Consider the following 17,393-nt stretch of genomic DNA (forward strand, 5'->3'; position numbering starts at 1 on the left):
ACAGAGCAGAGCAGTAAGAACAATGGGTAAAAAAGCGGCACGTGAGTCAAATAACTAGCACGGGAATGAATAAGTGATTGAATGGTAGTGTGTGGGTCATGTGTTGAACACGAAGTATGTTCCATTGCACTAGTGCTGGCTTTTGGCACATGAAGTCTCTGCCGTTGTGGCTGGACCGGAATATAAGTGGCACGAAGCTCTGACTTATGGATTCGAATGGCAAAAGTGTTCACACTCTTCGGCATCCGGATGCTTGCCATCCTCATTCGTTTTACGCTGACTTCGTAGGAAACTTTTCGAGTACTGAGAGTGCCCACCTGGTGTCATGAGTCTACTTGGTGCGCTTAAGTCAGATTGTTGACTCCCCATCTGCTCCTAACCTTTCACCAGCTGAAATGAAACGGGTTCAGACACATTCGTTTAGACACCGGTCTGATCAGCCGGTCTTTGTAGGGATTCCTATAAGACGAGCAAATCGATTGCCACATATCCTAGTGGTCTGGCGACGCAGTTGATTTTTTAGCTGTCTTAAATGTTGGGCTTTATTTTGGATGAACAAACTCCTAGGAGCACGTGTCTTCTAACTACACTAAGTAACGTAACTTAGTAGAATCAATAGGATTTTGAGAGCACACTTTAGCCCTCTACTAGATTCGAAACTATTACTCGATGCGATTGGTCGGTGATTTAGATGCATTTTAATCCGACCCCGAATGCCCGGTTCGCTAACCGTTTTTCTGTTGTCCCATCAACAGTTCGGAGTGATGACAACCCAACACGTGATCCTCAGCACAGTTTAGAATCGCGTATCGGCGGTTTTCAGCTCCGTATTGAGTACATGAATACTAACATTCTGCTTATGCGTGTCAATGCGCTCAGTTTGAAACTGCAGGACGAGTGGAAATTGAAGGATGCTGCCAAAAAGTTTGTTGAATGCAAACTGGCTACGCTAACTGGCTCTATTGGGGGGAATTTCCAAGCCGCTCGTGTTCCATCTGTGCGTTCTACGTTTCTGGAAGAACAGGTTTCAACGGAACCTGATGTTGGTGCCCCTCCAGTGTATATTCGAGTAGTTGGGGAAGTAAACTGGGACCAAGCACAGGTAATGTTTAGCCGTACCGAGTGTTCTGATGGTTACCTACTCACCCATCTCGGTACTGGCTCAAGGTTATAAAGCACTTTTCTATTTTCTTAGACGGCTATAGTGCGCACTACTACGCTTTGTTTGGTTCGGTCGATTAGCAAAGTTCGTGATATTTTGAGGAAAGCACTTTTCTATTTTCTTAGACGGCTATAGTGCGCACTACTACGCCGGATTTGCTTCGGTCGATTAGCAAAGTTCGTGAATATTTTGAGGAGCAAGTACGCGAAGGACGTTTGTCCCTTATTGGCCAAAGTGGGACGTTCGAATTGTTCTCCCAGTTTCCTCGAGGCCCAAGTGCACCCGGACAAGGTCAGTTAGATCAAGAAGAGAATGCACTTGTTGACAGGCTTCTACAACGCCACTGGCAGCGCCTGCTCTATTCATCTTTGAAAATCTACATACGAGAACAAATCTCTGCGAGCCCCGACTCGAAATCGGCTGATCAGGTTCAGATCTTCAATCAACTCATGTCTAGTTTGGATCAAACGTATCCAGTTCTGGGTGGATCAATGCAATTGTCCGGACGGTCTCTCGGTTTAGCGTGCTTTGCAGGGAGCTTCCGTTCAGCCCCGGATTGGGCCATTTTCAATATTCAGTATCCGACAGCTTGGTGAGTTTTTTGTTGCTTGTGGTGAAATCAATCCAGTTATTCTTGATTTTGCTCAGTTATCCCATTTTTGCTTTATTCATGTTGGCAAACTATAGTGGATTGTGCGTGTGTGAACCACTAAATCAATCAAGTCATTCTCAATGCTTGTCTCATTTGGGCGCATCATTAGAGCGTTTCGCTCTTTCTCTGTCGTTTTCTGATTGCTAGTTTCGAAACAGAAGCACAGCGAGAGCCCCCTGTCCAAGATGTTTCTCCTACTGACCCGAGTGAACAAGATGGTTGGGTGAATGTTCGACAAGTACTCAGTTTTGACTTGGGCTCTCATCCAGAGTTCCAACCTCAGATGGCCTACGTGTTACGAGTTCGGCGTGGCAGTCAACCCACAACACGGAACCCTCCGGTTCTAACGATTTCAGAATGGATGGAATTCACTTTCCATGGCGCTGATAATACAGGTTTGTGCATTTCATCTACACGCAGTTGCCTGAGCCCCGTGTTTCTTATCTCGGACACGGTGACACAACCACCGTTATAAATGGCTCTCTGTACTGATGTTCTTGCGTTTCTGAAAGTGAGTTTTGATGAGCTTTTTGAACTCGATGGGACAGACCGTCTTTTAGTGGTATACTATGTACTCCGGTACTCTAAAAATGGTATGTGTGCTTCTAAGCAATCGAATACGTACTCAGAGTAACACTGCCCTTCTGATGTCAGTCGGTAACGATGGTTTAACTACTTTGAATAATTCTGGTACGTTGCCAATGATCTGTTTTAACCGTATGCGAGCTAAAGACTACAACAGGTGATTTTCAACTCTATTTGAGGAGTCGATGGAGCAAGCTCGTCGAGTACTGGTCACAGACTACCATCAGACCTTTTGCAACATTTGAGAACATTACTGATTTGATTGCACTGTTGTGGGACAGCAGTGTTCTCCGGTCTGGTTGTTTATCTGAAAGTGATGATGAGTGTAACCGGACTAACTGTTTATGGGGCTACAGACTAAACTAGTCGTAATTCTGCTGTTCTGAATATTTTAACATTCCCTCTATCTAAGTGCTATATTGACCGCACCATTCGGAGTGTATTAGATGAACACTTGGAATAGAGCACACTACTTAAATCAGTGGGCTCTGATAACTGGTCACAGACTACCATCAGACCTTTTGCAACATTTGAGAACATTACTGATTTGATTGCACTGTTGTGGGACAGCAGTGTTCTCCGGTCTGGTTGTTTATCTGAAAGTGATGATGAGTGTAACCGGACTAACTGTTTATGGGGCTACAGACTAAACTAGTCGTAATTCTGCTGTTCTGAATATTTTAACATTCCCTCTATCTAAGTGCTATATTGACCGCACCATTCGGAGTGTATTAGATGAACACTTGGAATAGAGCACACTACTTAAATCAGTGGGCTCTGATAAGTAGCATTTAGTTTTTCTGGGGGGGGGGGTAAGCCGGGAGGAAAGGGAAAGCCAATTGAGAACGGTATAACAAAAATTATCACTGCTAACCAACGCGTGGCATTAGGAGCTGTCGAACAAATCCTTGTTAAATCTAGCGAGAGTGGATTCATGTGGTCATCAAAGCCAAGTAGGGATTGGCAGCCAACTCGATGAGAATCCCCAGGAATTCAGTAACAGGTATGTTAACTGACAAATGGATGAGCTGTTTGCCTCTGATCGAACCACTGATAATAGACAACTGAGTTGTCAATTCAGGACGCTGTTTTTTTCTGTTTTTTTTTAGTTGTCAGTTTTGTTCGAAGTACTGATCCGAACAGTGTACGTGGTGTTGTGCAACGTGAGTCTATTTATTCATTCCGTTTCATCATCTATCGATCTTTTCTCAATTACATGACTATCCTTTTACGTAGCACCGGTTGGCGGTTGTTAGCTTCGCATGAAATTCATATTTTGTTCTATCGAAAATCCTCCCTCTGGCACACGCGGCTTGTAGGTTCTCCATTGCGTGTAATCAGTCCATTATCCGTCTCTTGTCTAACTACTCACCTCGTGCAGTCTAGCGCCTTTATTGCCCCGTGAATTTCCTCAATCGCTGTCTCCACTTATTCGCCTTGTACACACATCATGAGGCGTAAGTTAGAAGTGTACCTCGGGTTAGTATTTCCTTATGTTAAACGCATCAGTCTGTCAGAATTTCGAGGATAAACGACGTAAATAGCGGATTACACTTTCTTTGATTCTAGTGATTAAGATGAGGATGTTTAGTTTCGACTCACCGGTTAGGTGTGCCACCACCGGAGAGCAATCCTCCGCATAACTGAATCTCATCTCAGCTTTCTTATCACAGGTAATGACCAATGTCTCTCTCCTAGCCTCTCGTGTCACTTTGGTAACAGACTGATGTCGATATGACTTATTGCTCAAACAAGACTCGACCTTCATTGCTGCCTTTTAGCCGTGATATGAAATACACTAGGTTGTAATCAAGATCTTAATGCTTTTCAAACAGGTCCCATAGATGAGCGAACCAGCTAAAGCGTCCTTTCTGATCAGTCGTCTTTTCTTTATACCAGTCTCCCAGTTTCCTGTGCAGTTTCCTCCACCAATCCCGGCTACTGGACCGCATATGTTTACCCAGTCCCCTCAAACACCAGAGAAAAATTTAACTCTTGAAGCGGCTGAGTTGCGATCCAGTGCATCCGTTCCTACATGGACAGGCCTGATTGGTTCCCCACAGCACTTGGCTCCTGCGCCATCTACTACCGACTCTACTGTTGGCCGACAGCTCCACGTCTCAAACGAGCGGTCTCCTGCTCAACCTCCACGGCCTAACCCGTTGCGGCCACCAACTGAAGGTGAAATACTCTTTGTTCTGCCTTCCATCTCTTTACGAATTACCACAGATCAAAGACAAACAATGGTTCAGCCTACCTTATCCAGTCTTCCCCCTGTGAAGGTTGAAGTCGTCACGGAATCACCACCTGATCCTTCTGGTGAAGTGCCGAGCGCTACTACCAAGCCCGTTGCACCAGTTTCCAAAGGTGCTAAAAGTTGGATCTATAGGTATCGGACCGGATCGAACTCAGACTCAACTTCAAGGTACCAGAACAAAGCTGAGAAGGTGTCTACAGAGAGTTCCACTTCGAGATCGACAGGGTTTGCACCCACTGTAAAAATTAGCTTCCAAACTGACTTCCATGGTTTTGTTCAACTGGGTCTTATTGATGTTCCCTGGCTTCCAACGCTGATTAGTTCCTACCTGAACGAGCGTCTCCAAGACTACGAATGTGAGTCATAAGTTTCATTTCGTCGGTCGAACACATCCCGTTTTCTTGTTTGCAATCATTAGTCGAGCTTAATCACTTTCATTCACTGGTTTTATGTCAATTCTACTGTTCATCGCCTTCATGTCCTTATTCAATTCATATTCACTCAATCTGATGAAAATCAGAAAAAATTAAGGTCACTGTGACCCTAAGGGACCCTAAGGGGGCGAGATGGCCGAAGTGGTTAGAGCGCGGATTACTAACCTGAAGGTCCGCGGTTCGAATCCGAACTCCGCCACTCGACTTCCCCTGTCTAGGCTTGGGCAACCTGGCAGTATCCCAGCCCTCGTGCTTCCTTCGGGTGGCATGGCAGCTAGGCACCGGAAGGGTGCTACAGCTGAACGCTTTATCTTTATCTTTTTTTAAGGGACATCGCTCAGGTTTTTCCAACAAAATCCAAGCGGATATGAAAGTAAGAAAAGAAACCATGCTGAGTGTTTCATGAGAAAGTTATGCAACCAGCACGTGTTTTTCAGATGTCATTTAAGTGTAGCAGAAGCTACGAAATTCGAACCTGAAAATCTAGTCACAATCGGCATTACCCTACCAGTGTAACAGTGATACTACTGATGGGGAGGCATGCGAGTAGTATGTGTTCGTGGAATTTCGCTTTGCGTCTCTTGAAAAGAGGAGATTTGTTGAGGAATTTGTGGAGTCGCTTTGTAACATTTACTTGGATTTGACCGATGAATGATTGGAGTCAATGAATATCCAGCAAAATTCAAGAAGACGCATTCAGGAGAAGATGAGTATCCAGTTTTTGTAAATAAGGTGCAAATGAGAGTTTTGCTTCTCTGCCCAGTGGTCTGTAACCGGTCAGTTGGCATTTTCTAATGAATAACTCCGCAGCGAAGGCCCCTCTTTCTTTCACCAGGAATCACTTAGGGACTTCTATAACATTGAACTTATCATAAATCCTTGGAATCACACGTTTCACGGTTCCCTTGTTAAAGATGTTTACCTTCTTTCTGGATCAGTGCAATGTGATGTGCGCCCGAAATTGCGTTTCGTTCGCATTCGTTTTAGGATTAGCAAACTGTTGGCAACCTGCACCTACAAGTAAAATTCGGGGGACACTCTCACCATGTTTTAGTGAGGTCGTTGTTGTCCCCTGCTAACGATACTGAGTGAGTAATTCGTAGGACTTCCTGATAACCTTTTGAAATATGTCACTCAAACGGTTTCTGTTTGAACAACTTCCAGTCAACGACAGAATGTTTGTCTCTAGAATTCCTGTGTATATTTTGGCAATGTGTTTCGTCTACTGATCATATGTGTACTCTCTTCGGTTTGAACCCCTATTCCAGTGACCACCGTTGCACCCCCACCTACTATCGGCCCTGGTAGTTTCATTGACCGCGCAATCGCAGCATCGAAAACAGAATTGACAAACCGACTTCGTGCGCTGTCAACCACCAGCTCACCATTGGTGCAAGATGCACGCTCGTATGAAATTGTTCACTGGTCTTTGAGCCCTGTTTGTCGTTGGCTTTTGGCGTCAAACATTGGTGTTCCAGCCTTTGATCGCCTGTTGGAAAGCGTAGGTTTTCGCAAAGCACGCGTCACTATCCCCAAGTGGCTTCAGCGAGGGGTGATGGATCACCTCGACAACGCGACTTCTGTACTTCTTCGTGGTAGTCTAGAGCTAGCTGCTCGAGATATTGAACAAATTTCTACTCTTGAGGAATCTGTCCCGTCTCCCTCGAAACTTACTACTCAAAAGGAATCCGTGGAACAGTCATCGGTACCCGATTCTTCCCGGCCTACTTTCAATATCGATGAACCTTGACCTTTCCCTCCATATTCATGTAGAGTCCTGTCTATTTTTGTTTGTTTTTATTCCACCTTTTTTGACTCAAAATCAATCGACGAATTTTCTCATGATTTTGTTTTCCTGCTGCTGTAAATACTGGCCAATGTTGGCTAGAATCACGTTGTCGATCCATGGATCTTTAAACTTCCTACCTGTTTACCAAAACCACTTATGTTGCTCTATTCGTACTTCCCCATTTTCCCATTAAGCTGTTGCATCGCTATAATGTCAAGTCCGTCGCCATCCATGCGTTTTTCTATCCTGGCGTTCGTCATCATTTTCTTACTCAAGCCTTGATTGCCTGAAGCGGCAACCACTGTCCACAAATACTACATATTATAAGGCACTGAACCATCAGAATCAACAAAGTAGTGGTTTCAAGTAGAACACAAGGTTGACAGGAACTCGGGGACTGCTGATGAGCCCCAAGAGAGGGCGGAACCGGCCGTAGGCTATCGACGACTTTTCAATAACCTTATGAGTAGTACATTACAAATATACATGTATCGCGATATCTCGAATATCGTAGCGACTGAAACATGAGGCGGCCTGTTGCAACACATCCAGTTGCTTGGAAACATCACAAACGAGAGATTCAGCTGGGTTCCAGTTGAGTCTTTCGCAGAACCAGATTAGTTTACAAATGTATGTATTTCTCTAAAGTATCCTGGGAATTACTCTGCATGAGGCAAGTCGGTCGGCCTTAGAATTCCCAACAAAACTTGGCGAACGCTTATGTTTGGGCCCATGAGCCAATGAAAACCATTGCGAAGTGAGGAGATTTGATATTTTGATTGTTCTATGAACGGGGGATCTCCGTTAACAAAGTCAGCACAAGTCTTTTGTCTGCTTCGATGGCATGAATTTGAAAAGCGTCAGTGGTATGGGCTGAATAACAGGCAGAGATTTTACAAAAGCGTCTCCTGTTGTGGTCTGTTTAGTCTTGATAACAGAATGAGCCGGGAAGGCGTGTATTTCCCACAGCACTCAGTTTGACGGTAACCAATTTTATTTCACGTTGCCTGTCTCCTACAAGCCTTTCGTCAGCAGTCGTCTGGCACTGAAAACAACGCATCCTTCGGTATATACCAACCTAATGAGTGTGCTATACCACTCTAAAGATAAGAATCCGTTACCAAGTAATCGTTTGTTTAGCACCTTGTTGCGCACTCACTGCAACGAGCTGACCGATTTTATGCTACGAAGACATTAGTGGCCAAACCTTTGAAAGTGCCCAGGATCGAAGAACCAAGCTTCACGATCATAGAGCAAGACCGGTCTCGCAGTCACCTTGTGTATATGCTCCTTAAGCTTCGGGAAAATTCTGTTTTGGAGGTGTGAATGGCTTAAGTTGGTGGATTCTGATTACTCCTTGATTGTCGCGCATCAACTTCATCCGTCGCAGCATGATCATGGGTCTTGTAGCTGACAGGATACACGGGTCTTGCGATAAATCAGGTTTTTCATTTTGAAGTTTCAGCGAACAAAAAAGCGAGGAATTTGAGGATGAAAACCGCATGCGAAACATGGGACCGATTATGACTTTCTGTTTTAGTGCAAACTAGTAATCGCCAAAGAACAAAGTGCTATCGTCCGCATAGTCTAAGCTCAGAATCTCTGTCCGGATATTTCGATACCTGAGTTCATGATCTCTTGTAATGTGCACTTCACGAGGACGTCGATGACAAAGTTAGACAGGACAGGAGAGGTTACAACCCTGACCAACTCCACTAGTCATGCTGCTTCTGGATAACGCACTGCACACCCCAGTCCGACCGGACTTATAAAGAGAAAGGGTCCGAGGAATGTTTTAACAACCTTTACGGGCATACCTGATTGGTCATGGTTATTTATAATCGGGGGCTCCTTTAAAGTCTAGGGAAACCGCGACTGTTACATGCCGGTATGTAGCACTGCTCATGTACTTGATATAATGTAAAAATATAATCAATGCTCGCCCTTCCAGGTCACCCTACTACTTTATGCTTTCAGGCTAGCACCTCGCTGCTGACAAATGGTGCAGCGTAGGGGAGGTTAGTAGCCGGGTAGTGATAGGCGTGTGACTTATGGGCGTACGGTTATTTCGTCAGTCCGGGTATTTCTTCTTGAACATCGGTGCGACCATTTACTGGCTTCAATTGTCTGGAACACGTTCTTGTTCCTAACTACGTACGAAACACAGGTCCTCCTCTGCATTTGAAAAACCCTGAGGGATCCTCGTCTGGTTCAGTAGCCCGATGGCACGCCAAGGCTGAGGCATGTTATTCCCGCATCGATTGAAATGGAAGTCACACATAGGTCACCGCTCGAGATGAGTGCTTCAAATAAATGAGCAATCTAGACACTGATCTTTATTGTGTGTTGGGCTCCCACTGTCATCTTTGACTAACACACGGAAGTTCCTTTAGGTCCTGTTTCGCGAAATAGCTGGAAAAAATTCCGTGCATTCCCTGTCGTATTGGTCTCTTCCATTTCTCAAGCTTTCTGATTTCATCAAGCCACTCAAGGCTCAATGGTAGCTGGACACCAGTTGAGGATTGGTCTTAAAGTTATGTCTCATTGATTGGTTAACTATTCCAATAGCAATGAATAACCCGTTTCTACCGGTGATTATCTTGCTGATCAAAGCAGGTCTTTGGGTGATGTATCGCTTGCACTCCTCAGTTTACGTATCTACACCCAGTTTAGCATGCTGTTGGAGGGTCTGTTATTAACAGGGTTAAAGAATTGTTGATACTTGGACCGGCAGGTGCTTTAAAGGAAACATAAATATACTTAATCAGACATCCCTCTGATGCGCAACCGCCGTTTCCATACCAGAATAGTTGGATGCAAACCGGACTAGGTTGTGATGGGCGTTTTTGCGCCAAGCTGAATACTCAATGCAATTTTCGGGCTCGTAAATCTGAGTGCCCTCAAATGAGTTGTGCTAGCACCGTACCGCATTCGCAGGAGTCGGTACATGGTGGTCCGAGTTTTGATGATGATAATAATAATAATATTTATTACCAACTGGTGGGTGGCATACCGTATCTTGTGATCATAATGGCACACCCGTGATAAAGGCAAGACTGTCGCCACTTTTGGGTGCTGTGCGAAACAGTCTCGCAAATAATGGTCGTTATCCAACACAGTGTAGATCATGTCTAAACTGGCACGATCTAATCGCTTCGGACATTAAAGGGGCGGAAAACCACGGTTATTACGGTATTTCCACCTCTTATAGAACACACCAAATTGAACTAATACCGAACCGTTACAATTCGAATATGCCGGTAACAACACAACGGGGGAAGTTCAACACGGAGTGGTGCTGCCTGGCACGTGATACGAAAGTGCATGTTGCGGAAAATCGGAAACCAAAACAGCGATTCTGGAGAAGCAGGAGTATTTCAGTAAGTAGTACGGCCAGATCAAACTAAATCGAGTAGGACCGGCGCCTGGTAGGGCATGCAGTTAAATGAAGCGTTGTCAACCGTGCAGTGTTTAGGGTCTTCGGGGCCAGTGGGTGCGCTCCCGTCCTCATCCAACAACACAGCAGACGTCGGACACCAACCCGTGCCAGTGCCCCCCAACCAACAGTATTTTCGCCTTACTGTTCAGCGTCTAACCCCAACAAACATTCCGAGATGGCCCACCCCATGCCGTGGCTGCCCCTACTGCCAGCGCTTCCGGGCACGCGCCCGAACCTGTGGACACAATGGACCACGTGAGTTCACTCAATTCCGGTGTGTTCCAATTAGCACTTTCGACGTTTTGAGTACGCACCGGACACCTCCCACAGTAGACGGTCATGTCTGGGATAGAGGATGTAGAATACTGATTGATACCGGGACAGCCTGTTGCCTGATTGATACCAAGAATTTACCCTTAGGTGCGGGTCCTTTCAGACACTGCTCCTTCAAACTCCTGGCTGCTAACGGTGCACCCGTTCATTCTAAGGGTTGATTAACGGTACCGCTAACCCTGCATCAAACTACGATCCACCAGCCCATGCTAGTCGCTGATAATTTACCCTGGGATGTCATACTGGGGGTAGAATTCCCGCGAAGTCAACGGGGGTAGGTCAACCTCCTAGCAGGTACCATCAAACTTGAGGGGAACCAAATACCCAACATCATGACTGCTGACTCCTCCGATGAGTGCTATCCCGCCACGTCGACCAACGTAGAGGCACTTCTGCCGCGACTCTCACCAACAACGAGCTCGTCGGCGAAGGCAGAACTAGGAAGTATACCTGCGTTTTCACTTGAAATGATTCGGATGTTAGTGGGAGGAAACACGTACATCGTATTGACACTGAAGATGCTACACCCATCCGCCTAACAACACGACGTGTCCCGATTCAGTACCAAAACCAGCTAAATCAAATGATCGATGACATGCTGAACAAGGACACCGTCAAACCTTTTGCGTCACCATGGGCCTCACCAGTAGTTTTGGTTGAAGAAACACGATGGTTCTTTACGGTTGTGTTGAATATCGCAAGTCGAATGCCATCCCCCGAAAGACTGTCTCAGCTGCTCCGCATTGATGATGCCTTCGACGCCTAGGAGGTGCATCCTTGTCCATCACGCTGGACGTAGCCTCTGGTTACTGGCAAGTGGAAATACAGCCTCGTGACCGTTGCAATACCGCTTTCGCGATCCCATCGGGCTTATATAAGCTTAAAACTATGCCATTCGGATTGACCAGCCCCATTCGGACCCCAGCCACATTCCGGCGCCTAATATGCGCAGCTCCGCATGGACTGGTTCCGGATAAGTGTTTAGTTTACCTGGATGACATAATCGTAAACGGCAAAACGGGGCCGGAGCTTAACGCTAGCATAAAGCTTATTTTGGACCGATTCAAACCGCTCAGACTGAAGCTGAAACCGTCGGAATGTGCGCTTTACCAACGGGAAGTCAGCTACCTCGGGCATGTAATCTCAGCCAACGGAATCCGGTGTGATCCCGCTGAGATGGAAAAAGTTGAGGCATGGTCAACCCCAAAATCAGATGATCAGATCCCTAGCTTCATTGAACTGGCTTCATATTATCGTCCATTCATAACTGGATTCGCTAAGATCGCTACTCCACTTACTTCCCTCCTGCAAAAGAACACTCCTTTTGTTTGGTCCGGAGAACAGGCCAAAGCGTTGTGACAGCGCCGCGACTGCTTGTGTTCCACACCTAGTTTAACCTATCCGGATATATTGCCGTCTGCCGACAACTTTATCCTCGACACAGACACAAGTGAGAACGCGATTGCTGCGGCGCCCTCCCAGCGTTCAGGTGACGCGATGGAATGATTAATCGCATATGCCAGCCGAAGTCCCTCAAAGCGAGATAAGCGATACTGTACGACACACAAGGAAATGTTGGCACTTGTAAACTTCTTGCGACGATTCCGCCACTACCTTATCGGTCGATGGTTTCTGGTCCGAAATAATCACAAATCGCTACTGTGGTTGCAAAACCTCCATGATTCCGAAGGCCAAATAGCCAGATGGCAGGAGTACCTGCAAGAGCCAGCATAGAGCAGGCAAAAATCACGGAAATGCAGATGCTTTTTCCCGCCGAACAATCCGCGATCAAAATGATTGTCCATCGTGCTCAGTCTCTTATGTCTTATCGATGTCGTCGCACGCACCGGAAATTGAGGTGTGGTCCACAGTTCGATCCTTGGACCCCGAGTTAAAACTCATATGAGCGGCTTTTTCACAACCAACACCGGTCTTTCAGTGACAAAAACGCGGGTTCAAGCCACCCGACGCGTGGTCTTTGGGCATTTTGATCTCAGCTGCGTGTGACCGATGGTGTCCTTCATTACCAAAATGGTCCCACTTACTTGCGTCGTATTGTGGTACCAAGCAGTGCAGTCGACAGACTTGAAGCGACTTCATGAATAATCAGGCCATGCAGGACAGAACAAACCGGAGGGGTTAGCACGTCACCGATTTTGGTGGACACATGCGGCGTGATTGTGCTCTGTTCTGTCAATCGTGCAGGGAGTGTGGTCAAGTAAAGGGCCGCAGGACAAGTGCCCCGGCACCGTTGCAAACGATAAAGGCCGGGTTTCCAAAAGAATTGGTTGGGGTGGATATTATCGGGCCGTTGCCCAGAACGAACCGAGGTAACATATATATCCTAGTGATGGTCGATCATTTCACCGAGCAGTGCGGGGCTATTCCAATTCTAAAACTGGTTGCCTGGACAGCGGCCAAAACGCTGTTCCCTGAATGGACTGCGCGTTGGGGTGTACCTTACCAAATACACACTGACTAAAGCTCCAACTTCGAAGGCATCGTAATGAAAGATTTGTGCCACATATGAATATAAAAAGGACTCGCACTATAGCGTACCACTCTGAGGGCAATAACATGGTGGAGAGCGCAAAACGAATAATACTAATAAGGTTTATTCCCAACTTGTGGGTGGCATACCGTCTGGCATGACCATAGATGTACAGTCAGAATGGAGCATGACTGGTGGATTTGTGGGGGTGCGGATTGCACAAAAAGGGGACAATCCCATAAACAGTGGGGAATACCCGATGATATAGTAATATTAGGTTGTTTCCCAAATTGTTGGGAACAATGGGCATGAGGTCCGACTAGTTCAAATGCAATCAGGCGGCATGAACTAAAACTGAAAACCATTGCTGGCCATGAGTGACCTTGGGTGGTTAGGTAAATGGCCGGAGTCACAACGAGAAAAAGCGGAGATGGAGATGGGATAATTCAAATTGGGAGCACATGGTAAGTTTTGTCTCAAAAACGCGGTTTCATCTGAAGGTAAGCAGACTCACTGGTTGCACTGTTGTAGGGAATTCAGGTGCTGTGGAATAGGTTGGATATGGTCAAGTTGCTAATGCATATGGCGAACCGAACTCCGCATACGGATTTGAACTTGTGCAAGAGGCAAGCCAAAATTGCAGCAGAAAAGCCAGCCTAGCCAAAGGGTCGCTGAAAGCCTCTATCAACTATAAGCATTTGAACAGTTTGATGTTGCACTACCGCGTTGTCCACTGGCTTACGATGCTACTATCCAGGCGCCTGTCGGACAGACTCCATCCTTCATGACGACAGGCCGGGAGATGCGACAATCTTTCGATTCAATTCTTCCTAACTTGGTCCCGAAAGCGTTGTATTCTTCAGGGTTCTTGCGACGCATGCAGGCTTGTCCCGTTCGCCCACCCATTTTTTTACACTAGATAACAATATTTTCATCGTGGTTCCCCAATCATCTGCGGCCAAAGAGCTCAACAGGTCTCCCCGCTTCAGTAGGCCTAATCAGTGTTAACTCCCGGTGCGTTTAATCCTCTTCTACATAATCGTCCCGGTCGACGTGCCGCCACCGTCTCAAGCTTTCGCTGTTCTATCGAAACTACCAGCCCACATAGGTGGCCAAGAGTGACCGTGGCACTTGCAATACGATCCAGAGTTTTCATGCACCCCTAGTGCATTTTCAACTGTTTGCCCCCAATTCGGTTATTCCTTAGCCCGCTCCGAAGTATCTCATTATGACACCTCACCCGTCTTCCTCCCCTGAACGGTTGCCAGATTCCGAATTTCCATAATCTATCTCTACTGTATGTTCAACGGAGCTTCTTGCAGCCAGAAGTCCCAGCTCACAACACTCTCGTCTATCGAGACCGGTAAAGAGAGTACCACAGACAACCTCAGACTGTTCAGTAGTTCTAACTGATAGATCTTTGCTTCCGCAACCTGGCAACACTCTTCTCTCACAGCTACCAGGAGAATCTCAGGTCCTGAAAGGCCTGAAAAATCTCAGAACACGTCTACGCAATATGGAAAATGAAATGTCCTCCCTGCGGCCTACGCAGTTGATTGCATGTCTCCGAAATCCTGACGCAACATGCGATCCAACCAACTTAGAAGAAGCGTCTACTCTAATTGACACGATTGCGTCAGAGACATGCCAACACATCGAATGTCGGCATTAGGTCCCAATATTCGACGCACCTGATCGAATTCCGCTTGAGCATACCGAACGCGTCATCCTGACTTCATGTGGCATGCTGGATACCATGTGCACAGCTCGGCGGCTCCGAAAGCCGAAACCATCTATGTGTTGCCCAATAATAAAGCGATCCCGGGATGAAAAGGATGTCGCGCCTCTGCTAATGTCCCAGGCTTTTCTCTCTTATACCAAAAAAATCCAAACCATGAAAACCAAAGCTGCCCGTACTCGAATACAAAGACAGCCTGCCAAAAAATTACCACAACCTGTTGCCCGTCAACCGCCAGTATTGCGCTGACGCTCTCAAGGTACTTCTAAGCTCTGAGTGCTCCGTGATTACTCCCAGCACTGGACCTATACCAAACCATTCAGCAGCGTCTAGTTTCACAGCCTTTCAACACCCTGAGTCCTCCATTACCCCTTCAAATGGACTCTGCCTCACATCCATAAAGATGCAAACGACCCCACAGCCCAGTAGGACTCTCTCCTAGTGTTGAATCGACTGATGCGGTACGTCTCCCAACCAGAGTAATGACTACACCAGTTGTTGATAGCACACATGCCTCCCGACCTGTTGTCTCTCCGTGCCATACTTCCCCCAAAATACGCCTTCGGGCTCAAGCATTTATTGTCAAGGCCGCGCTTTGAAGCGCACCTTAAATTGCCCTCCCCGAAACCTGACCCTCCGCATGCTGTCGTACCCAAACCTGTCGTACCATCAACCACCAGTACGCACGTCGACACTTCCATGGGACACCTATGCCGTCAGGGCTCTTTTATTGCTCCAAGCACTGGACCCACACTAGACAACTCAGAAGCTCCTCGCTTCATGGCTTTACAAGATCCTGAGCCGTTTGTCGTTTCTGCAAATAGACTTCATGCTTCACCATCCGTGAAAACTGCAAACACCCCCATCTACCCAGCAGAAATCTCTCCTGGTACTGAAATGACTGACGAGGCATTTCTCTCAACCAGAGCAGTGACTACGCCAGACGTTGGCAGCGCTCGTTCTTGTCACATACCCCCTGACCTGCTGCCTCTCCGCATTACAAAGAGCAGTGACTACGCCAGACGTTGGCAGCGCTCGTTCTTGTCACATACCCCCTGACCTGCTGCCTCTCCGCATTACAACCCCGCCAAAATACGCCCTCGGTCTCAGTATTTATTGTCAAGGCTGCGCTACGTACGATATCCTCAAATACACCCTCGAGAATCTATGCCTCGTTCTTATCAAGAAAACTGGACCCCCCTTAATTACATGACAAACACACCAAACCACACGTCCCGCGAAGAAGACTGGTGACTATTCCTCTTGCACATGCTTTGCTTCCGGTACTGCCCAAATCATGTAAAATAAGCACCAGATTAACCAGTTAGCTTGGAATTGCACTCCAGTCATATCTCATACATCTGATTTCCATACTACCATTCTACGCGCTTATATCGGCTTCTACTAGATCCCTTGTATTGTAATATTGTATGTCAGCAAACCCAGCCCCCGGTCGCTAGTCTATTTAGTACGAATCCATCTATTTCCTGTTCCATGTAATCACTTGTCATCACCTCGCTTGTGGCGGGCGTCAAGTTCTTCTTTCTATGTGTATTGATGCATAATATCCCATTTGATGTCTCCTCAGACTCACTATGTTTTACAAATCTCATCCCATCCCCCCATCTTGCCAAGCTCTGAGCTTCCGCAATCTCCCGTTTGGATGACTTGGTTAGCTGATATCCACTCAACCTGGCCTATGATCTACAACCACATGATCCCCAAATGGCCCATTACAACCTGCGATCCCATAGCGACTGCGTTATAGCTTTTATTCCCGGCCAGCCTGAAATGAATCTTGCTGCCCAATGAACTGCACACTCCAGCTGAATCACCTCAAATGTGACGTCCGTTATGGGGCAGTCTAAAAACTGAAGCATTTCAGGTCAGTGATATCGTGGCACTGCCACACCCAGTTTGATAACATACACGCAGCTGTATCGTTCCTCCTCCCGGCCATGCCCTCTTGCCCACTCGTTCCATTGGCTGCAAATACGACAAAATCCCCAACTGACCCAACTGCCTCCATGACATTCATTCCAACCCGTTGGACTACTTATTTGAATTTAACCATCCCTGAGTTTCTGTGTCCCCATGTCCCCATTCAACCTATTCCCCTGCACCAGAATTCCCAGTGAATCTGCTTACCTTCAGATGAAACCGCGTTTTTGGGACAAAACTTGCCATGTGCTCCCAATTTGAATTATCCCATCTCCATCTCCGCTTTTTCTCGTTGTGACTCCGGCCATTTACCTAACCACCCAAGGTCACTCATGGCCAGCAATGGTTTTCAGTTTTAGTTCATGCCGCCTGATTGCATTTGAACTAGTCGGACCTCATGCCCATTGTTCCCAACAAGTTGGGAAACAATCTAATATTACTATATCATCGGGTATTCCCCACTGTTTATGGGATTGTCCCCTTTTTGTGCAATCCGCACCCCCACAAACCCACCAGTCATGCTCCATTCTGACTGTACATCTATGGTCATGCCAGACGGTATGCCACCCACA

General features: G+C 46.7%; 1 protein-coding gene across 1 annotated transcript in view; it reads left to right on the forward strand.

The window, feature by feature from the left end:
- T265_10076 (hypothetical protein) overlaps window positions 1–7,264 on the forward strand; it is a gene marked incomplete at both ends in the record, with an annotated part of 51,061 nt that extends 43,797 nt beyond the window's left edge. The window contains 6 exons of the mRNA XM_009176344.1: window positions 756–1,102; window positions 1,288–1,754; window positions 1,962–2,209; window positions 3,509–3,562; window positions 4,299–5,012; window positions 6,359–7,264. Coding sequence (XP_009174608.1) covers window positions 756–1,102; window positions 1,288–1,754; window positions 1,962–2,209; window positions 3,509–3,562; window positions 4,299–5,012; window positions 6,359–6,840 — 2,312 coding nt within the window. The remainder of the gene's footprint in view (window positions 1–755; window positions 1,103–1,287; window positions 1,755–1,961; window positions 2,210–3,508; window positions 3,563–4,298; window positions 5,013–6,358) is intronic.
- Between the last annotated feature and the right edge of the window lie 10,129 nt (window positions 7,265–17,393).

This window comes from Opisthorchis viverrini (genome assembly GCF_000715545.1).
Source record: "Opisthorchis viverrini unplaced genomic scaffold opera_v5_335, whole genome shotgun sequence".
NCBI classification, from domain to species: Eukaryota; Metazoa; Platyhelminthes; class Trematoda; order Opisthorchiida; family Opisthorchiidae; genus Opisthorchis; species Opisthorchis viverrini.